The sequence below is a fragment of the Pollicipes pollicipes genome, unplaced genomic scaffold (assembly GCF_011947565.3).
Source record: "Pollicipes pollicipes isolate AB1234 unplaced genomic scaffold, Ppol_2.1 Scaffold_4002;HRSCAF=4701_pilon_pilon_pilon, whole genome shotgun sequence".
Lineage (NCBI taxonomy): Eukaryota > Metazoa > Arthropoda > Thecostraca > Pollicipedomorpha > Pollicipedidae > Pollicipes > Pollicipes pollicipes.
In genome coordinates, this window is record NW_023596420.1 from 45,640,841 (window position 1) to 45,660,432 (window position 19,592).

The following is a 19,592-nucleotide window of genomic DNA, read 5'->3' on the forward strand; positions in this document are numbered from 1 at the left end:
CCATCAGGGTACGGTCGGAAGATCATGACATTGTAAAGCGAAGACCGGGCGGGACGCTGGGAACGCGGCGCTGTGAGTGCTGCGCGTACGTAACAGTGAGATAGTGGTACCTAACAGTGAGATATTTGCTGTCCGGGAAAGGGCAAAGAGAAGCAGGCGAGGGTGATGGCAATGCCAGCTCTCATTCCATGACGATTTGCGAATGGAAAATCATTCAGCCGATAAGCACAAGACCTGTATGCAGTGCAGAAAGCGGCGCGATGCACCGAAATAGACCGGTGCGCACGTGCTGTGCAGACCACATTTGTAGCAATTGACATTGGTTTTCCAAAAGGTCCTTTTACCGCGAGTAAAATCAGTCAGCGTTACAATATTAGTGTGAATTCCGTGTCCAGGCGCGCGCTGAGGAACCGCAAGCATGCAGTTTCAGCGGCTTATTCTGAACGCCAAATGCTCTCATGGTGTGAGCAATGCCTTGCGTGTAATTCATAGAAAGCCGGTAACTGCAGTGCAGCTATGAATGTGCTCGTGACACGTAAGCCGCGCTTACATTCACCGGGTTGGCAGCGTGGCTGGCGAGTGGTAAAGTGAGCAGGAGACTGGGAGGAGCGTGTGTAGCCATGACTTGTGGTTATGACTCCATCAGTGGTAGACCAATACATGCATCATTAGCTGACCCGCAACAAACACGTTACGTTCAGGTCCTAGTTCAACGGGCCTTTTATAAGCATAATGATCAAAATGCATGATTCGCATACTGTTCGGTGGGCCGTCGGTACTTCAGCATAATCCTTTAGTTACCACCAAAATACATTCGCTGTTTTCAAAACCCGACAACATGCAACCCGACAGTCCGGCCGCAATACCAAAACTACAGTACACCAAGTATCACGATTCGTGAGAACCACGCCCGTCGTCCCTAATGTGAAGCGAGAGGCGACACACAAAATACGTCGCTTCAACCGGACTCTTGTGTACGGGTGCTCGCGTAGTACATCTACCGCCAGCAGCAGCAGTGCTTACGGTATTCTCAGTCCCACGTGCACCAACCTAGGCATCACCTGAGCAAGCGCGCGCGCCGCGAACAGGGCGCTTTCACGCGGCGCGCGGCGTCCGCGAGCCCCGCGAGTACCTCGCTCCTCCACCACAGAGGTGGGCGAGACGCCGGCCGGACGGGCCTCCGCGCCTGGAGGTCAGCGCTCGGTCCCCTGGTCTGTCCTCGGCCAGGCCGCCGACACAGCAGCGCGGCACATCACAAGCCGGCGGACACCGGGGAACACGACTCCACTGGCCGCGGGGGGCCAGCGCCAACGAGCGTGTGAGCCGAGTACGGCAGCGTGGCCAGACGGCATCACCAGCCGAACACGACGGCGTGGCCAGACAGCATCACACGCCGGGCACGACGGCGTGGCCAGACGGCATCACAGGCCAAACACGACGGCGTGGCCAGACGGCATCACCAGCCGAGCACGACGGCGTGGCCAGACGGCATCACACACCGAACACGACGGCGTGGCCAAACGGCATCACAAGCCAAACACGACGGCGTAGCCAACGGCATCACACGCCGTAACAACGACGGCGTGGCCAGACGGCATCACAATACCGTGAGCAAGACGAGGGGACAAGGAAAACGGCACTGAAGGCGCCGTTAGGAAGGCGGCGGGCGGCGTATGCATAGAATCTGCTGAGCGGCGGCGTTTATTGTCGATTAAAAAGGTCTAATCTAGGACAATTCTCTCGGTTGCAGTAATCTCTCATCAGCGCCGACCAGGACCACGACCATCGAAAGGACGCACACACGTAAACACGCACACAGGCGCACACCGCGCTGGACAGGCCAGGCAGGGGGCACACGTTCACCACCGTAAGCAAGGAGAGACAGCGCTGGGACAGGACGCAGCAGTGCGGTAAGAAACGTACGCCATGGTTACAGGAGACCGGCACAATTTGATCTGATTTGGCGCGATCGGTCAGGCCGCAGTGTTAAAACCACTCATTCGCTCGCGGCTGAGTAATCACGACGAAGGAAGCACAAGCTAACGGGGGTGAGCGTGGCAGTCACGCGCAGACTAAAACGATGGTTCCAAACCACTATTTACAGAGTCACCAAGGCCCTTTTCACCAAGAGGCGACGAGGCCGCGAAGCATCGATTCTCAACAGCTAAATTTGTACCGACATATCTCAGCCCGCGGTCTTCACGCTACCTTCGCTGATCCGCCGCTCCACGTGCTCCACTGGTGCTACCTCGGCCACCGGCGGCCACGGCCGCAACACGCACGGCATCGCGCCCGCACAATCTCCTGAAGACTACACCGGTCACCGGCGGCCACGGCCGCAACACGCACGGCATCGCGCCGCACAATCTCCTGAAGATTACCACCGGTCGCCGGCGGCCACGGCCCCGCGCCGCACAATCTCCTGAAGACTACACCGGTCACCGGCGGCCACGGCCGCAACGCGCACGGCATCGCGCCGCATAATCTGCTGAAGACTACACCGATCACCGGCGCGTCCACCCCCTCAACACGCACGGAGGTGCGCAGGGACGGCGGCGATCAGACGGTTCCTGGCGCCACGGGCGGCCCGGTCGGGCGAGGCGCGCCGCCCCACCGGCCCGCGGAGCAGCCTTCCCGCCCGCGCGGCGGCGGGCGGTCCCTTCAAAGCGAGGCGCCCCGCTCGGCGCTCGCGGAGGTGCAGCGAGGCGTTCCGCTCAGCGCTCGCGGAAGGCGCAGCGAGAGCGTGCTCAGACACTCGCCAAGTTCGCGGCTGGCGAGCGCCTGCTGCAGGAAGCGGCGCCGCCAGGCGGCCAGGTCCGGCAGAGTCGCGCACGACGGGATGTTCAGGAAACGTGTCGAAGAACTCCGACCACAGGCTGCCGCACCAGTACCTGCGGCCGACGCAGCGCTCGATCAGGCCCGCCCTCTATCGGCACGTGGGCGTCACGAACGGTGTTTCACTGCCGACCGCCCAGACGGCGGGAGCGAGAACATGGCACGGCACCGATCGGCCGCACGTTCAGCGTAAGCGCGTGCGCCGGCGGAGCCCGGTCGACGTACCGTCTGATGGTGCCAGTGAAGGTCCAGCGCGCGGGCTCTGCCGCGCTGCGCACCATGCTTCAGTAGCTGCCGAACAGCAGCAACGTAGGCGGAGGCGGGCCGCACCGTACAGGTCCGTCTGGTACGTCCACGGCCGGCCGTCCAGCATCTCCGGGCACGTGAACCCGGTCCGTCGTCACCACGCGCGGTGAAGGTCGTGCCTGCCGACAGCAGGCGGCGTCGTCAGGCGCCGCGCACACGAAGGCGCTCAGAGCGGGGCCGCACCGCCGGCCCCGACCTCGGCCGGCACCGGGCAGAGGCGGCGGCCGAACCACTTGGCCGTGGTCCCGAGGTCCCACGGCCTCGGGACCAAACACTTGCGACAGGTGCAACAGGAGCTGCAAGAGCTGATACAGATGCACAGTGAAAACATCATGATCCACAGTGTAAAACTCTACCTGATCCGCTGCACACATGCAAACAGGCACCTGGGAAGACAGACACTCGAACTGCAAATTCCGCCCAGCACGTCGATGCCATTAGCAGAGAGCGCGGCGGCGCCGCGGCATCGCCATCCACAGGGCCCACCCCATCGTCCCGCCCCGGGAGATTCCCTAGTGCGCAGCCGGCTCACCAGGTGGCAGCAGGGTGGTGTCGATTGCGCGGCCGAAGTCGATGAGCTGTGCAGCAGCTGCGGCCGGCCCGCCGCCGCGGTCAGGTCGGCCAGCAGCTCCTGTCGCCGGTCCAGCGCACTGCGATCAACCGCAGGTCACACCCGGCGTCAGGAGGGACGGGGCTGGTACAGGTCACCGGCTGGGACGGCGGCGGGGGCAGGTGAGGAAAGGGTAGCGCAGTTGCTCTCTGCCGGCGCGACACAGACCAGCAGACGGCAGGGAACCAGAGACAGTCGTCGGAGTATCAGCAGCAGTGACGTAACACCATGACGTCACCGACCGGCGGCCGCCGGTGGTCTGCTCACCGGGCGCGCAGCAGGAAGTTGTCGGGCTTGACGTCACCGTGAATGACGCCGACGGCGTGGACGGCCTCCAGCGCGCCCAGCATCTCGGCCGTCAGCAGCATGACCAGCGACTCGATCGACTTGCCCGGCTGCCGGCAGCGGCGGCAGGTCACGAGAGTATACACTGCCGGCCAGGAGACGGCTCGCATCGCCCCGGACCGAGGGCGTATCTCACGCAAGAATAGAGCGAAGTCCGCAGTCGACAACGGGGAGGGCAACCCACAAATCGAGAGCCACTGATAGTAGATTTCCACTAAGACAGTAGAGTGGGGAAGCCAGCTCTTGTGCACGGCATGACCTGGGTCTGTATGTGTGCAGGGCGTGGTCTGCACGGGCCATAACTTTACACCAACCACCCGTGTAGACTATTTGCCCAAAAGCTTGTCTTTGAACCACGCACAGAAAACACCACACCGCAGACAAACCAAACAGTCCAGGATGAGTCTGTCCAACTGTGAAGCAGCGAGGCCAAATTTCGGGCAGCGGCTAACGTGGCGGCCTATCGCGCCAATTCTCACACCATACTGCTGGCATGCGGCATGACGCGTGGGTCGAAACACTCAAGCTCGCAACATCGACGGCGTGCGCGTGCGGTGCGAGCCCCTGTTGTGGCGGACCGCGAGGCGCATCACGTTTGGCTCCACTCTCAGCCTAAACACTCTTCTGATCACCGGAACTCAGACACTTCAACATGACCAGTGCACCAAAGCTGAGGCAAACGGAAGGAACGCTACACCAACAGCACGGCTGCAGCGTTGCTTGTCTGGACCGGGCTGCGCTGCCGGCCGGTCCGCCGTCGTCGCTGCTGCTCACGTTGTGCCGCAGCTTGTTGAGCACGTCCAGAAGAGACCCAGCCGGCTCGTACTCGGTGCTGAGGATGCTGCCGTTGTCGAACACGCTCACCCGCTCCACCGGCATCACGAACTCAAGCTGCCGGCCCGAGCCAAGGACGTCACGCATGGTCTGACGGAGGGGGGGGGGGGGGGTCGAACGCGGCCTGATGGCCGCCAGTCCCTGGCGGAGACGCCAGGGACTGGCGGCCAGGGGAAGGCGACAGACACTGACAGGCGGAGACGCCAGGGAGTGGTGGACAGGGCAGACACCGCAGACTGTTGGTCAGACGGAAACGTCAGAGGTTGTCAGACGGAGACATCAGGGAGTGACAGGCGGAGAAATCAGGAGCTGTGAGGGAAGGCCCGTCAGGGACCGCCCAGCAGACGGAGGTATGAGATGCCGCCCGCCGGGGGGCACACGTCGGGGTCCGGCCAAGGGATACACCAGACACGTCAGACAGGGGCGGGGGAGGGGTCAGGGACTATTCGCTAGAATAAGGCGTCTGCAGACAGCAAGACACACTCTCGGCCACCAGACTGTCTGGAAGAAGCAAACATCACTCTTTCCAACACCGTGACACACCGGAACGGCACGACAGCCAAATGCGACCAACAGACGAAGAGCAAATCAAAGCCACTTGTGAGCGCGACCAGCCAGCCGGGCGGCTTTGCCGTGTCCTGGTCGCAGCTCTGCCGGCATGCACCGGTCACTGTCAGCTTCAGCATTTACAAGTACTGATAGTCACGCCGCCGACACGGCCGCGGGAGCCCACGGCCGAGTCGGGATCACTGACCTGGCCGGCGCCGGCGCGGCTCGCCAGCCGGCGGTGCACCTCGTCCACGACGTAGAACTCCCACTCGCCGCCGGCCGGCTGCACCTTGAGGCAGAGGGCGCGGCCGGTGTCGCGCTCCAGCGCGTGGTAGACACGCGCGTACGCGCCCTCCCCGATCAGAGTCAGCGCCAGCCGGCGGCCGCCTGGCGGGCGAGGGCGGCGTCAGCCGGCGGCGGCGGTGCGGCCCGCCTCCCAGCCCTCCGGCACGCACGGCAGCGCTCCCAGCGAGCAGCGGCGCTGGCGCTGGCGCTGGTGCTGCCCGCCTCTCACGCGTCTGCACGCCGCGCTATACAACAGGCTACACAGGGGACGCAGTGCGAGACTGCCAGCTGCATGACCCGGCGAGCACAATGAACGGCAGGGAAAAAGCTCCAGCTATACTATCCCGTGCAGAGCCCGACAGCGACGACTTTGGTACAGCCCGGCTCCACGCCACTGCGTCTGCCGGTGCGAGGCTCCAACTAGCCACGCTTGGTTACAGAACTAATAACTGCGCAGTTATTCCTCGGAGTACGTCACTACTGCCGTCACTGGCGTTGTCAGAGCCTAACAGAAGCACGCGGCACGAGCCGCGTGCATACGCCTTTTGTACCACAGGGCCTTCGATCCCAAAGCGGCCGCCTCTCAGCAGTGTGCCACTTTCCAGCAGGCACGACAGAGCGCGAGCCACGTTCCGGGCCAGACGTAAGCCACAAGCTTATTGCAAGGTCATAAATCAGCCCTGTCGTACCCCGGCCCGCCCGCTCGCCGGCCGGCCACCGTCAGCCGCTCACCGTACTCGATCTCCTTCAGCGCGCAGTTGGGCAGCTTGCCGCGGAGCCGTTCGTACCGCTGGCGCTGGTGGACGGGGACCGCCAGCTGGCTCAGCAGGGCCGCGATCAGCCGCTCGTCCCAGGGGTCCGGGTGGGCGGGCGACTCGTCCAGCGTCAGCGCCGAGAGCGCGGCCGCCGGCTCCTCCGCCGGCGGCTCCAGCTCGCCCACGTCAGCGGGGCGGTGGCGCCGCGCGCGCGCCGGTCACCGGCCGCTCGGCGCTGATCTCAGCTGCTGGCGGGTCGACAAGCGCTGAGGTCGGCTGGCGGCTTCACGGCGCTGAGGTCGGCCGGCGCCTGCAGCGGGCTGAGCTCGGCGGGCGGGGGCAGCGCCGCGCTGAGGTCCGCCAGCGGCACCAGACTCAGCTCGGCCGGCGGCGGCGGGGCCGTGCTGAGCTCGGCCGGCGGCAGTAGGCTGACGTCGGCCGGCGGCACCGTGCTGAGGTCGGCCGGCGGCGCCATGCTGATGTCTGGCGCCTGTACGTCGCTGATATCGGCCGGGTCGGGCCGGCGCGCCATGCTGTCGACCGCCGGCCGGCCGGCCAGCGCCGAACCAGACCCATCGGCCAGGTAGCCAGAGCTCTGCGTGAGGTGGGGCGCCGGCCAGCGCGACACAACAGAGCGCTGCGAGCAGGACCGGGCGCCGTCCGACGGCCGCTGCTGCCACGGCTGCGCAGCCGCCTGCAACAGACGGCCGGCCCGGTCATAGGGGGCGCGGTGCTACCCGGCGGTACCCGGCCGGCAGAGGGGACACGGCGGTACCCTGGACAGAGGGGACGCGGCGGTACCCTGCGGTCAGAGGGAACGCGACGGTACCCAGCGGTCAGAGGGAACGCGGCGGTACCCAGCGGTCAGAGGGAACGCAGCGGTACCCAGCGGTCAGAGGGAACGCAGCGGTACCCAGGGGTCAGAGGGAACGCAGCGGTACCCAGCGGTCAGAGGGAACGCGACGGTACCCAGCGGTCGGAGGGAACGCAGCGGTACCCAGCGGTCAGAGGGAACGCAGCGGTACCCAGCGGTCAGAGGGAACGCAGCGGTACCCAGCGGTCAGAGGGAACGCAGCAGTACCCAGCGGTCAGAGGGAACGCGGCGGTACCCAGCGGTCAGAGGGGACGCAGCGGTACCCGGTACACCCAGCCGGCAGGTTAGCACGATCCACACTTGTCGATGGCACAGCCAGCGTTGACAGCGGACGTCCGAAGTCCTCGACAGACGGCTGTATCGCGGAAGTCACAATTCAGACAACCAGGCGCCTCCTGGCACACCAGGCTGCATCGGCGACCGCCCTGCGTCACGCGGACCCATCTGCGAGGGGCCGTGCGCAACCCGGCGCCAGGCCGGCCGGCCGGCCACACTCACCGGCGCCGAGAGGTCGCAGCGCGACTGGCGGGACATGTCAGAGCCGCTGCTGCTGCTGGACGACTTGAAGCGCTCGCCTGCCGGACCGCGTCAGCTTCAGGTCAGGGGACGTGTCGCTGGACCGGCCGGCCGGCGTGCCGCGGTGTGAGGTCGCACCGCCGGCCGCCTCGTCACCCAGGTCACATCACAACACCGGTCAAGCCCCAGCACTGCCGCATGACCACGCCCAAACAGGGCGTCACCGTCCGCTCCGGTGACGAGCCCGAGTCCGGTCCGGCCCGGCCCCACCCCGGAGCCCACCGCGGCCCCGGCCCCCACTCACGCGAGTGCTCCTGGATGGGCGTGAGCACGGCGCCGTCCTCGGTCGGGCTGCTCCTGCTGACGGCCTGGCGGCCCAGCCGCACGCTGCCGACAGCGGAGCGTGTCAGCACGGGCGGCACGCGCCACGCTGCGCACCGACGGGCGGACGCAGGCGTCGCACCGGTGGCAGCGCTCAGTGCGGCAACTTCCGCGCCGCCCTGCCGCCGTGCCAGCTCCTCCCGTTCACCCACCCGGCATTGGTGGGCTCGCCGCTCCTTAAGCTCAGTGAGTGGCAGAGCGTCGAACGTTCTGACTAATGTGAGCGAGATCTCGGGCCGCATTCTCCCAAACGCCGCCAACACTACCTTGGCACAGTTCGCAAGTGGCCAAAAGGCACGTTGAAGAGGGCTTCCATTGACACTTTATTATTGTTACGCGACACTTTAACGTCTTGGAGCAAAAGTGGTTCGCTGAATTGAGTTGCTCTGCTGCGGAGGTTGGCTGGGATACGCGTAGGGAAACTATGTTCAGAGAAAGCACTAATCCCAGGCCAGCCCTACAAATAGTTCGGCCAAGTTCCTAGATAAAACTATCTCATCTCTACACCAACGTGGCAACATCGGATGCCACACGACCACAGTTACGTTCATTCCATCTCGCCAGCCTGGTGAAGCTGCTGATCACCACTGACCAAGCACAGCACACGTGCCCATCACAGCAAACAGCTCCGCCAGCCAGCCGCGCACCAACACGGCTCCACCCCTCTCCGTTGTCCTCACTTCTTCAGACTGGCCGTGAAGTCGCCACCATCCTCCTGGTCACGCCGCGGGCGCGCCGACCCGGCCGACGCCGGCGGCGGCGGCGGCAGCGGCGGCACCATGGGCGTGGACGCCACGCGGCCGGCAGCCGTGGCGAACTGCTCCAGGTCGCCCACCGCGAAGGACACCTCGTCAGAGAGCGGCACGAAGCCGGTCAGCTCGTCGTCGAACTGAAGGCGGGCGCGGGCGGCCGGCGCCTCCGCCTCCGGGGGCAGCGGCACGTCGACCGCGTCCACCAGACAGCCGGGCGGGTGGCGGCGCGGCGGCGGGGGCGCGCAGCCGGCCGGCGGCCTGTTCTCCTGGTCAGAGTCGTGGTCGTCGACGGCGGCCACGGCGCCACACTCGGTCGGATCCTCGCACACGACGAACGGCGCTGGCGGCGGCGGGGACTGGCTCGCCGGGTCCGGCTCCTCGTACACGGTGAACGGCACGGCGGCGGCGGCGGCGGCGGCGCGACCCACTGCCGGAGACGGCGCCAACTCAGCTGACCGAGTCCGCGCCGCGGCCACAACGGCAGCGGGACGCTAAACACCGTACAAAACTGGATGCAGGGTTCTGAAATCTGCGAAATGCGATGGGGAGGGGGAGGGGATTTTCGCATGCAGGCAGTTGATTGGCTATTTGCTTACAGCTGTCCGGGCATCTCAGACACCCTTGCATTGAAGCCATCCATTGAGTAAATCCTGACTGGTGTCAGCAGCGTGTGTGCATTTATCACAATGACACACACATAAGGAAAATATCGCATTAACAGCATGCAGATCCACACACATGAGAAACCACCAGTAACGTCGTTCGGGGAGAAAACGCCGCGCCAAGCCTTGACGGGGCAACGTCCACTACGGCCAGAGCCGGGCTGGCCACCCAGCACCAGCCCCCACCGAGCAACCACAGCGCTGCCCCGCAGCCGGCGAGCCGGCACCGGCGGTGGCCAGACACTCACGGCTGCCGGACGGCCGCGGCGCCGGCAGCGACGTATCCACCGTCCTGTTGAGCATCTCGCGCACGCAGTTGATGGCCTCGCGCGTGTTGACGGTCGGCGAGGCGGCCACCGCCGAGCTGGAGAGGCTGTGACTGTTGTGACCTGGAACGGCGTCAGCCGAGCGAGGTCAGGTACAATCCCGGCCCGGACGGAACCAGCCATAGCAAACACAGTCGGATGGCCGCATCTCACTCACCCACCGCCCACCAAAAGACGCCGGTTGAGCCCGGCAAGTGCCCCGCATCGGGCGGCGCCAATCGCAGCCAGGCACCCCTGGCGCCGTCCGCCTGCCGCCCGCCCGGCCGCCGGGCACGAGCGAGGACCCCCGCCTCCGGACCGAGGGCAGCACAACACACGGCCCACATGGCCGCCGGGCACGAGCGAGAACCCCCGCCTCCGGACCGAGGCCAGCACAACACACGGCCCGGCCACAACACACGGCGCGCGCCACGCACCGGGCAGGCTGGACGAGCCGGCGCTGACGTTGGACGAGCCGAGGTGCGCGGACGAGCTCAGCGAGCCCTGCTGCGGCGCCGTCGGCAGGCGCGCCTTCAGCTCCAGCAGCTGCCGCTCCAGCTGCTCGTTTTTGAGCAGCACCTCTTCGTTTCTTCTGAGCACCTCCTCGTTCCTGCGCGCCATCTCCTGGAAGCTGCGCTGAATCTCCTCGGCTACCAGGCGCTGCTCCAGCACTGCAGCAGGCGCGGCAGTGGAGTGGTGTCAGGCGCGGCAAGGGAGTGACGTCAGGCGTCGCGGGAGTGGCCCCAGGCGCTGCGGGAGTGGCGTCAAGCGCTGCGGGAGTGGCGTCATGCCCTGCGGGAGTGGCGTCAAGCGCTGCGGGAGTGGCGTCAAGCACCGCGGGAGTGGCGTCAGGCGCTGCGGGAGTGGCCTCAGGCGCCGCGGCAGCCTCGGTGCCGACGCCTCAGAACGCAGCCAGCGTGGAGGCAGGCAGGCCGGCAGTATGCCCAGGTGTTGGCGACACAACAAAGCACGGTGTGCTCCACGACTAGCGGAAGAAATCAAACCAAACCACATTATGCAGCGCAGACTGCACAGCAAACCCGGTGACCAAAATCAGTAGCAAAGGAGAATACTGACGCAATTTGTTCTCCTTCTTCCATCTTGCGGCTCTGAGCTCTTCAAATGACACCTCCCCTGCGCCAGCGTAGATCTGGCGATGAGCAAAATAAGGCATCAGAGAGCAGTTGAGTCACTGACTGGGAGAGGGGGGGGGGGGGGGAGGAAGACAACAGCTGGAAGGTCTCTTTGGCCGGCGACCGGGAGGACCGCTTGGCTTTTACGGAGCACAGGGAGCACTGAGATACTCACTTTCAACAGAGAGCCACCGGCGCAACGCATCGCAAAGCGTGTCACGCAATCTCCAACCCACGCGAACACGATGTAAATCCAGCCCACAACGAACAAACAAAGCTACGACCACAGCACGACCCGACACCGCCAGCCGCGTCCAATCGCCCCGGTCCGACGCCTGACCGCCAGCGGCGCCGCTGAGCCAGCTCTCCGGCGGCGCTCACCACGTCCTTGCAGTACATGGCCTTGACGGCGTCGTTGGGCGGCTCGAAGACGGCGACGCGCGGGTTCCAGTCGGCGTCGGCGCGCGGCGGCGGCGGGGCGCGCGCCGCCAGCGCGCCAGGGTTGGCCGTGATCGGGCTGCCGCGCGCCGCGCCCGCCTCCTCGTACACTGGCGGAGAGGGCGGGGCGGTGCTGAGGCGGCAGACACTCGGGGCGATGGGGACGTGCGACACTCAGGAGGTGGGGACACGCGACGCTCGGGCGGTGGAGACGTGCGACACTCGGGCGATGGGGACGCGCGACACTCGGGCGGTGGGGGGGGGGGGGGGGAGAAGCGTGCGACACACGGGCGGTGGGGGCGCGCGACACTCAGGAGGTGGGGACACGCGACACTCGGGCGGTAGGGGCGCGCGACACCCAGACGGTGGGGCGCGCGACACTCAGGCGGTGGGGGGGGGGGGAGGGGGAGCGTACGACACTCGGGCGGTGGGGGGCGCACGACACTCGGGCGGTAGGGGGAGTAGCGTGCAACACTCGGACGGTGGGGACGCCCACTGTCTGCCACTGAGAGGGTGTCAATGGAGCCAGGGGTCGTGAGAAGCGGGTGCTGTAATTAGACCTGATTCTATGTCAACTGCTTAGATTAACCTATCCTCAAGACTGAAGAACGGGAAAGGACATCAGGAGCAAATACTATCCCGCAGACTCACGGTCAGGGCATCACGTTTGGTGAGGTCTGCACGGCACCACAGACCGATGGGTATTCAACTGTCGTGATTGACGTTCGGGACGCTACGCTATGGAGTCGCCTACCTGTCACCCGCGCGGGAAGGGCGGGCACCGCGGGTAATGAAACTCCATACACCTAGTTAGCAGCATGTGCAGTCTACTACCGGGATCCCAGATGCCTTAACAACCACCAATTCACTTTTGGGAACTACCTGTGTTGACGTACAACTGCGGGCAACGGCGACAAACACGAGCAGGCAGGCACAAACGTATGGATCGACACGTTTGCATGGATATGACGTGAGTCACCGAGCCCCAGCACCCACTTGCGTCATTCTGGTTCGCAGCCGACGTTCTTCCCACCGGGACACCCGAACCGAGCGGTGACCTACCTCTGAAAGCGGGCGCTGCCGGCGGGGGCGGCGGCGGCGCGCGCTTCGTGGCCGCCGGCGGCGCTCCCCACGGCCCCGCCTTGCGCACGTTCTCCTTGTGCACGGCGCGCGCGGTCGGCAGCGGCGCGGCGCCGACGCCAGCGCCCGTGGGCGCGGTCGGCGCCGCGTTCTCGTCCACGTACACGTGCAGGCGATGGTTGGCGGCGGGCGGCGGCGCGGCGCAGGGCAAGCCGCCGGGCCGGCCTGCTAGCGCGGCGCCCACGCGCTGGCGCGGCACCTCGCCGTCGGCGCCCTCTGCCGGCAGACGCGCGAGCAGGCTACAGCGGCCCGGTCCGGCCACAGGTCTGAGCCCGGCGGCCGGTCTGCTCGCCGAGCTCACATACGCAGCTAATCCAGGCATGGCACGCAAGAGAGCTCGACTGAGACGACGTAAACAGGCATGCGGGAGCCTGTTGTGACCAACGACAAATAATGCGTCTTTGAATGTACACAAAACACTATGGTGAAGATCGCAGTTTTCGAGCGCTACTGTGATCACTGCCCAGAAAGTCCAACAAAAACAAAAACACTATCTCTTCTCAGAGTACGAAGAAAAAACAATACGCGAGGTAAAACGAAAAGTGACGAAGCGGCGATCACATACAGGTACGCATATTAACCGCCTCATAACACTACCTAAGAAAAGATTATATAAAAGGTATCAACATCGGTCAGCAGGCAGCGCGCGCGGTGAGTCAGCCCCCTCCCCATTCCCTGCCGTCCCCTCCCGGTGACCGACCTTTAAGCAGTCCCAGCGCCTGCCGCTCGTCGCCAGCGCTGGTCCGCGCGCGCGGCGGCGTGCTCAGCGTACCAGCGGCCAGCGCGCTGGCCACGCGCGTCTGCAGCTTGCGGCGCGCCTCGGCCAGCGCGTCGGCCGGCTGGGCGCCACATCGCTCACCCTCGGCCAGCACCTTGTCCGCGGCGCGCACGTTGCCTGCGGGCGCGGGGAGGGCGAGGTCGGGTCGGGCTGGGCTGGCGCGGGCCGGCGCCGGGGGGTCCGGTCACCCAACGCCCCCCCCCCCCCTCCGGAGCACGCGCACCGGCAGCCCGGGAAGCAGGCTTTGTACAGCGACAGCGGCCCGTGCGCAAGAGCGGCCGCACTTCCAAAGGATACCAGGCGAGACATACCAAACAGTGATCAGATCGCGGCGTGCGTAGCCGGAACGTTCCCATGACACGTCCCATCATCCCCATACGCCGAGAAACGACGGCACGGTTCGCCAGCATGAAGCCGGCAGCGGGAGCCGGAGCCGCGGGGCCCTCGGCGCGGCACCGGTCCGGCCGGACGCCGCCGACACCCACCGCCGAGCTCGTACTGCGCCGCCCAGGCCGTGTAGAAGGCCGTCAGCGAGGTGCCGATGCTGCGCTGGAACATGCACTGGAAGATCTCCTGCGTCTTCTGCGAGCTGCACGCCTGGCGAGACGCGGGGGGCGGGGACGGTGCGGGACCGGGTCAGCCGCGCGCGCGCGCGCGCCCCGGCAACGGCACAAGGCCCGGCGCGTGCGGCCCTGCCGTCGCGCGGTCACCACAGACACGGACGCCGGTGCAAGGCCCGAGCGTCGCCGCTCCAACGGAACACGCCAAATGGCCACAGCAAAGCGTCAGTCGGGGAGGCACGCAAGTATCGCAGCTGTAGTGTAATCCTCCGCGCTGCGCTAGGTGTGTGCCCCAGCAGCCCGGCACGTCGTCCAAAAAATTTAATCGGAATACCTGCTGCCACTGCCCTGTGCATAGCGTGGTTCTGCCAAATATCACGTTCTTGCCTTAGCTGGTCACCAAGGCCGCCAAACATGCCACTCGCCCCCACCCCACCCCCAATAAACAACACCAAAGCCAACCCCTCCCAAATCATCCAAGCCACCGCACACAGCACACCCCCGTCTCAGGCACGACACCGGCGGTCAGCAGCCAGCCGGCCGGCCGCCGTCGCCGTCGCCGCCGGGCACTCACCAGCCGTATCCAGAGCGAGACGTAGCGCGGGTCCTGGTGGTAGCGGCGCTCCTCGTGGAACTTGGTGATGCACTGCTCCAGCAGGCCGTCCAGGTTGCCCTCGTGGCCGCCGCGCGGACAGTGCTGCTCCATCCAGAGCACGTACTGGTACCAGGGCGCCAGCGGGTCGTCCCCGCTGTACGTGCGGATCTCCAGCTCGAACGCCCTGCCGGCCGGCGGCGCCGTCAGCACAGCGGACCGGCCACCAGGTGTGCCACAACACGGCTCAGCGGCGCGCCCCGTACGCCCGTCATAAAGCCATGTATATCTACCTATCTTGGCTACACTTTTGAACAGCAAATAAGTATTCCAGAACACACATAACACAATCCTATCTCGACTCGTGTTGAGGCCATCAGGGACGATGCGTTACAGCAACGGCACCTGGTAACGATACTCGCATCGCTCGGTGAGGCGTACAATCCTCCTGTCGGCAGCGGCTCTGACGAGTGGCGACGCCACCGGTCAGCGCAGCCGACGCCGCTCACCTGCGCTGCTCGGCCACCTTCTGCGCCGTCTGCTCGTCGCCGGCGGTCTGCAGCGACGAGTTGAGCGCGGCCACGCGGCGGCCCTGGCGCAGCGGCTGCACGTTCTCCTTACTCAGCTCCCAGTCGGAGCCCTCCTGGCCGGCCCACATGACGGCGGGCCTGTCGGCGGCGAGGAGCCGTCAGAAGCCGAGCCGCGGCCAGCCGCACACACTCAACACACATCAGTGCACTGTCTAATGGTGTATGCTTGTGTTGATACAGGCACACATTTAAGCTCTGGAGATATAAAGCAAAGGAAATTCACATTGAGTGCAACTTGTGCAATTGAAATGAACTGTCATTTAGCATGGACAAATGAATGAATCAATTATTTGGGGAAGGTTTAGTCAGAGTATTTCCTTAGCACAGGACAGCATATGGCTAAGGTTCTGTCTTAATCCAGAAAACACAATGTCCCTTTGGGGAGGGAGGGGGCTCAAACAAATGCTGATAGATAGGGGGTGACAACCAAGACAGGCAAGCAACAATCTCCAGAACAGCCCTGTGCATGCAGTACATCCAGGATAAAGCTCACTGAAAGTTGAGTAATCCTAATAAAAACACTTCAAATATCAGCACAGCCACAGTACCATGTAAACAATGCAGCCCTATCACTAGCACATGACAATCACATCATCAGCTTTACAAAAAGCACAACCAGAACATGCCATTGCATGACCTCTTGCATGTTTTTTAGTATCAAGTACTCTAAATGCCCTTAATCAACAAGGAAAATTGCTATGCCTCTCAATTCCATGACTTCATTTTATACTTCTTAGGTGCAAACCCCAAAGCTCTTGGCACATAATTTGAGTCTGTTTAACCTGTCATTTGGTAGGAGGTGATGTCATCCAATGCAACAAGTAAACCCCTTAAAACACAATACAAAGTAAAAATAAAGCATGCTAGATGCACATAGACATCATTCTTGTGCATATGGTGAAACCTCTTTTTATGATTTGAGCACACTCAAAAACATAACTGCAGCAATTCCCGGCTTTGCAAGTCATGATTTGTTATGCAACTTCAGAAACAGCAGAGCTGCGCTCTGAGCAGATCAAGCCTGATCACAATTCTTGATGCAGCTTGAGGAACCTTCTCAAGCTAGAAACATAGAGCTTTGCATTGCGAACAACCTGCTACCTGACCTCTAACTCTGGTTGCTCGCACTTCAGATATAGACAGCATGAGAGTACAAACTGCCAGGTTCACTCTAGTATGTCATCAAGTGGGATAGTCTGTACCAAAAATAATATTCTGCAGCAGATGCATGAAACATCAATGCATTGAATGACACCAGATCATGTGTGCTGAATTTACACATTTTTGGAAAAATCATGCTTTCAGAGTACATCTAAAAAACTACCTTAGCAACATCATAATTCAGTGAAATAAAATATGCACATAGCCATCATTCATTCATTCTCTCTAAGCTGACATGGGTGGCAACAATGTACAACACTCTGAGCACTTGGATTTACATCATAAATGGACAAAACTCATTGCCCCTGAGCTGGACATGTTTGGCAAACATGTGTATTTGCAGACTGGCACATAAACATGCAAGCGTGCCATCAAAACCCAACATGCAAAGAAGCAATGGGGAAGACAAAATAAAATAAAAAAGGCACACATAATGGTAACTTGAGGAGGCCAGACAAGCCAAGTACAGTAATGCAGGCCAGAAACAATGCTTTGTTTTTGTTTCAAGGGTTTACAGATGCACTGACTGCAGCAGTCATTTGGCACCCACAGAAGCAATACCTCTGGAGTGAGAGCAAGCAAATCAAATCCAGAAGTGGTTGGCAATCACATATGAAATATTAAACTAGTTCAAACCCAGCCTGAGGTCACACTGGGAACGACTCAGAAAGGGCACTGTAGCCAAGGCTAGCGCAATTTAATTTATCGGGATCTCGATAGGAGCTCAAACAGCCTGGTGGCATTCTAAATCGCGCGCTGGGTAAAGTGGAGGGCGGATTGAATGATTCATGATCGGGCAACAGGAAATATATCTCTAGGAAACCTAACGGAAATGAATTACCTTAAAATCACTTATTAAAACAAAAACTACCACACCCTTCCAGAAACGTCCCCGCTGCACAGCAAATAAACGACGCCCAAACACTTCCACGATGCTCTTGTAGAAGTACACGTTTAAATTAGAGAAGGATTCGTGTCCTTTTCTTGCCTGGGTACCCGACAATTTTCCAAGCCGTTATATACGAATTTCAGGCCAAATTCATCAGTCATAGGTATTAACCACGAATACAAAGCTAAATACGTATCTGTCTTTAATTTTTCCTAGTTTTATAAACTTCAGATACGAAAATACACGAATCAATTATGCTGTCTACGTGGGTTTGCTATCATCGGCTTCATGGCAATGACTTAGAGCGATAAACTATCAATATTTATGAATGTTTAGCATGTATTTTTAGCTTTGCAATTCTGCAGGCTAAAAGGACAGTCGTAGCGTAGATCACGTATTTATACTTCCCGGACGTTTTGCAGAGGCGTTCCATCTCTTTATGTTTGAAACAGTTTGGTCCAAAACATGGCGGATGCGACGTATACCGTCGGCGACCCTGTATGGTGAGTTGCACTTCCACTTAAGTTTTCCGATCATCTTAAGTATTTGCCACTATGCTTTTATAATTTTTAGCTCCACAGCGCTCAGTTTGCAGTGTGTTTCTTCCTGTATTTGTAGTAATATGTCCGTGGGGACAAATATGGCGCTATTGCTTCTTTGCATTGCTGTATTATTTTGTGATGCTTATGGGTAAATGGAGCCTGTTGGAAGAATGTTCAGCTAAAGCCACGGTTCATATAGATGACCTATGTACTTTAAGTTGGCTAGCACATTTATTGTACACAATTCATGAGCATGGTCTCTGCTAAACATTTGGTTTGAGCTTGGGAAAACAATAATAAGGAGGCACAATGCATGTTGTGAGCAGGTGCTTTTCCGAAGTAGGTCATTCACCTGAACTGTCAATCATGAACTGAATATTTTTCAACATTGTTTTTAGTCTAGTGTCCGGACTATGCTTTTTTTGACCTGAAACATGCAGTCCTTTTTTGCTGAAATGTAATTGCTTCCCAAGTTAGGGAAAATATGGTGTTTTCTGGTCATTTTTTCACTTGATGCTCTTAGTGTTAATACTGAATGTTCAGAAAGAAAGTGAGCCTTGTTCCACCAACCCATTCTGTTAAGAAACCATCCATTACCTGGAACAGCAATCTTACATTGGTACATTGAACCTCTCGCATGCATGAGACAAACATGAGGCCAAATTTTGCTGAATGCTTAAATGATGTTTGCACAAATTTGGTTCTGCTTTGCTTAAAATTGTTTTTGCAGCATTACAATTTCAAGGAACATGAACTCTTTTTGTGCTAAAATTGCTAGAAGCAAGGTACCTGACTGGGTTGGCTGACAAATGGTGGACATGCTCTGGAATTGTTGCTCTGATATTGATGCTATGCCAGACAGGCTATAAATAATTGTCTTTATGATATTTTGTTTCCTGGCCTTCTGTTATTTACCTACCTATTCATTACTTTTAATTTATTTGGTGCACAAAATGTTTTCCAGCATCATTTGTGAAGGGTGTGAAAGTTCTGCTTTTGGGGAGTGGTTTTAAACCTGTATTTATATCCATCTGAAGCCAGAATGGTAACAAAATCTGGCATATTGTTGCAACATTTTTGCAATGCTTTTATTGTAACATTGTTCCATTTTTTGATGAAAGCATTTCAGGTATTTTACCTGCCTGTGATATGTGTTATGCCAAAAGTTTACAAATCTTTGAAGCTCAAAATGCTACCTTTGTAAAGAAAGGCACCACATTTCCTGCAGTGAGTGCTGTGCTTTCCTTACATGTGCTTAGGACATATTTTTTTAGAACCAATCCTGTTATCTATTTAGGCAATGCTGGGCCCAGAGAAATGACAGGTGGGGTCCAAAAAATTGAATATTGGTGTATCAAGTTATCCCCAAGAATTGTACTTGGTCATTAGCTGACCTACAAAATATATCATGCTCTTTGATTGTGCATATCTCAAGAATTTCAATATAGCTTGTATAAGTTTTATGCTTGAAATGTCTCAAAATATGGAGGTGTTTGTCATTTTATAAGTTGAGGAAGCTTAGACAAGCAGACAAGTTAAACTTTTGAACTATTTGGAAAATCTATTCCTGGACTTCTGCCTTGGGCCCAAGCAATACTGATGAATGCAGCATGCATTGGAGGAACCTAGCATTTGAGGGCAGTCACAAAGCATGTCTACCCTCAACAAACAATTTCTGCCTTAAAACAATTCTGTAGATGACAGGGGCAGGTTGTTGGTTTGTTTAGTAATCTAGAAGGGCCTGAAACTGACAAAAGGAT

The 19,592-nt window shown here is 60.1% G+C and overlaps 1 protein-coding gene across 1 annotated transcript; it reads right to left on the bottom strand.

Annotated features, from left to right (window-relative positions):
* Window positions 1–3,235: 3,235 nt before the first annotated feature.
* Window positions 3,236–17,336, bottom strand: LOC119094575 (mitotic checkpoint serine/threonine-protein kinase BUB1 beta). The gene is made up of 19 exons (XM_037217637.1): window positions 17,243–17,336; window positions 15,160–15,318; window positions 14,633–14,837; window positions 13,984–14,095; window positions 13,497–13,615; window positions 12,463–12,478; window positions 11,524–11,690; window positions 11,087–11,159; window positions 10,447–10,680; window positions 9,975–10,093; window positions 9,069–9,212; window positions 8,214–8,223; window positions 7,892–7,968; window positions 7,076–7,213; window positions 6,483–6,638; window positions 5,685–5,762; window positions 4,871–4,987; window positions 4,100–4,146; window positions 3,236–3,260 (listed from the first exon to the last, which is right to left on the bottom strand). The coding sequence occupies exons 2-19, from the start codon at window positions 15,306–15,308 to the stop codon at window positions 3,236–3,238; spliced, it is 1,986 nt and encodes a 661-aa protein (XP_037073532.1). The 5' UTR covers window positions 15,309–15,318; window positions 17,243–17,336.
* Window positions 17,337–19,592: the final 2,256 nt, after the last annotated feature.

Bases quoted from the DNA above. Each gene is read 5' to 3' on its own strand.
- LOC119094575 (XM_037217637.1), bottom strand. From the start codon at position 15,308: ATGTGGGCCGGCCAGGAGGGCTCCGACTGGGAGCTGAGTAAGGAGAAC. The intron at 11,160-11,523 runs GTGAGCGCCGCC...GCTCATCGCCAG, and splicing joins CCATGTACTGCAAGGACGTG to ATCTACGCTGGCGCAGGGGA. The intron at 5,763-6,482 runs GTGGCCGGCCGG...CTCAAGGTGCAG, and splicing joins AGTACGGTGAGCGGCTGACG to CCGGCCGGCGGCGAGTGGGA.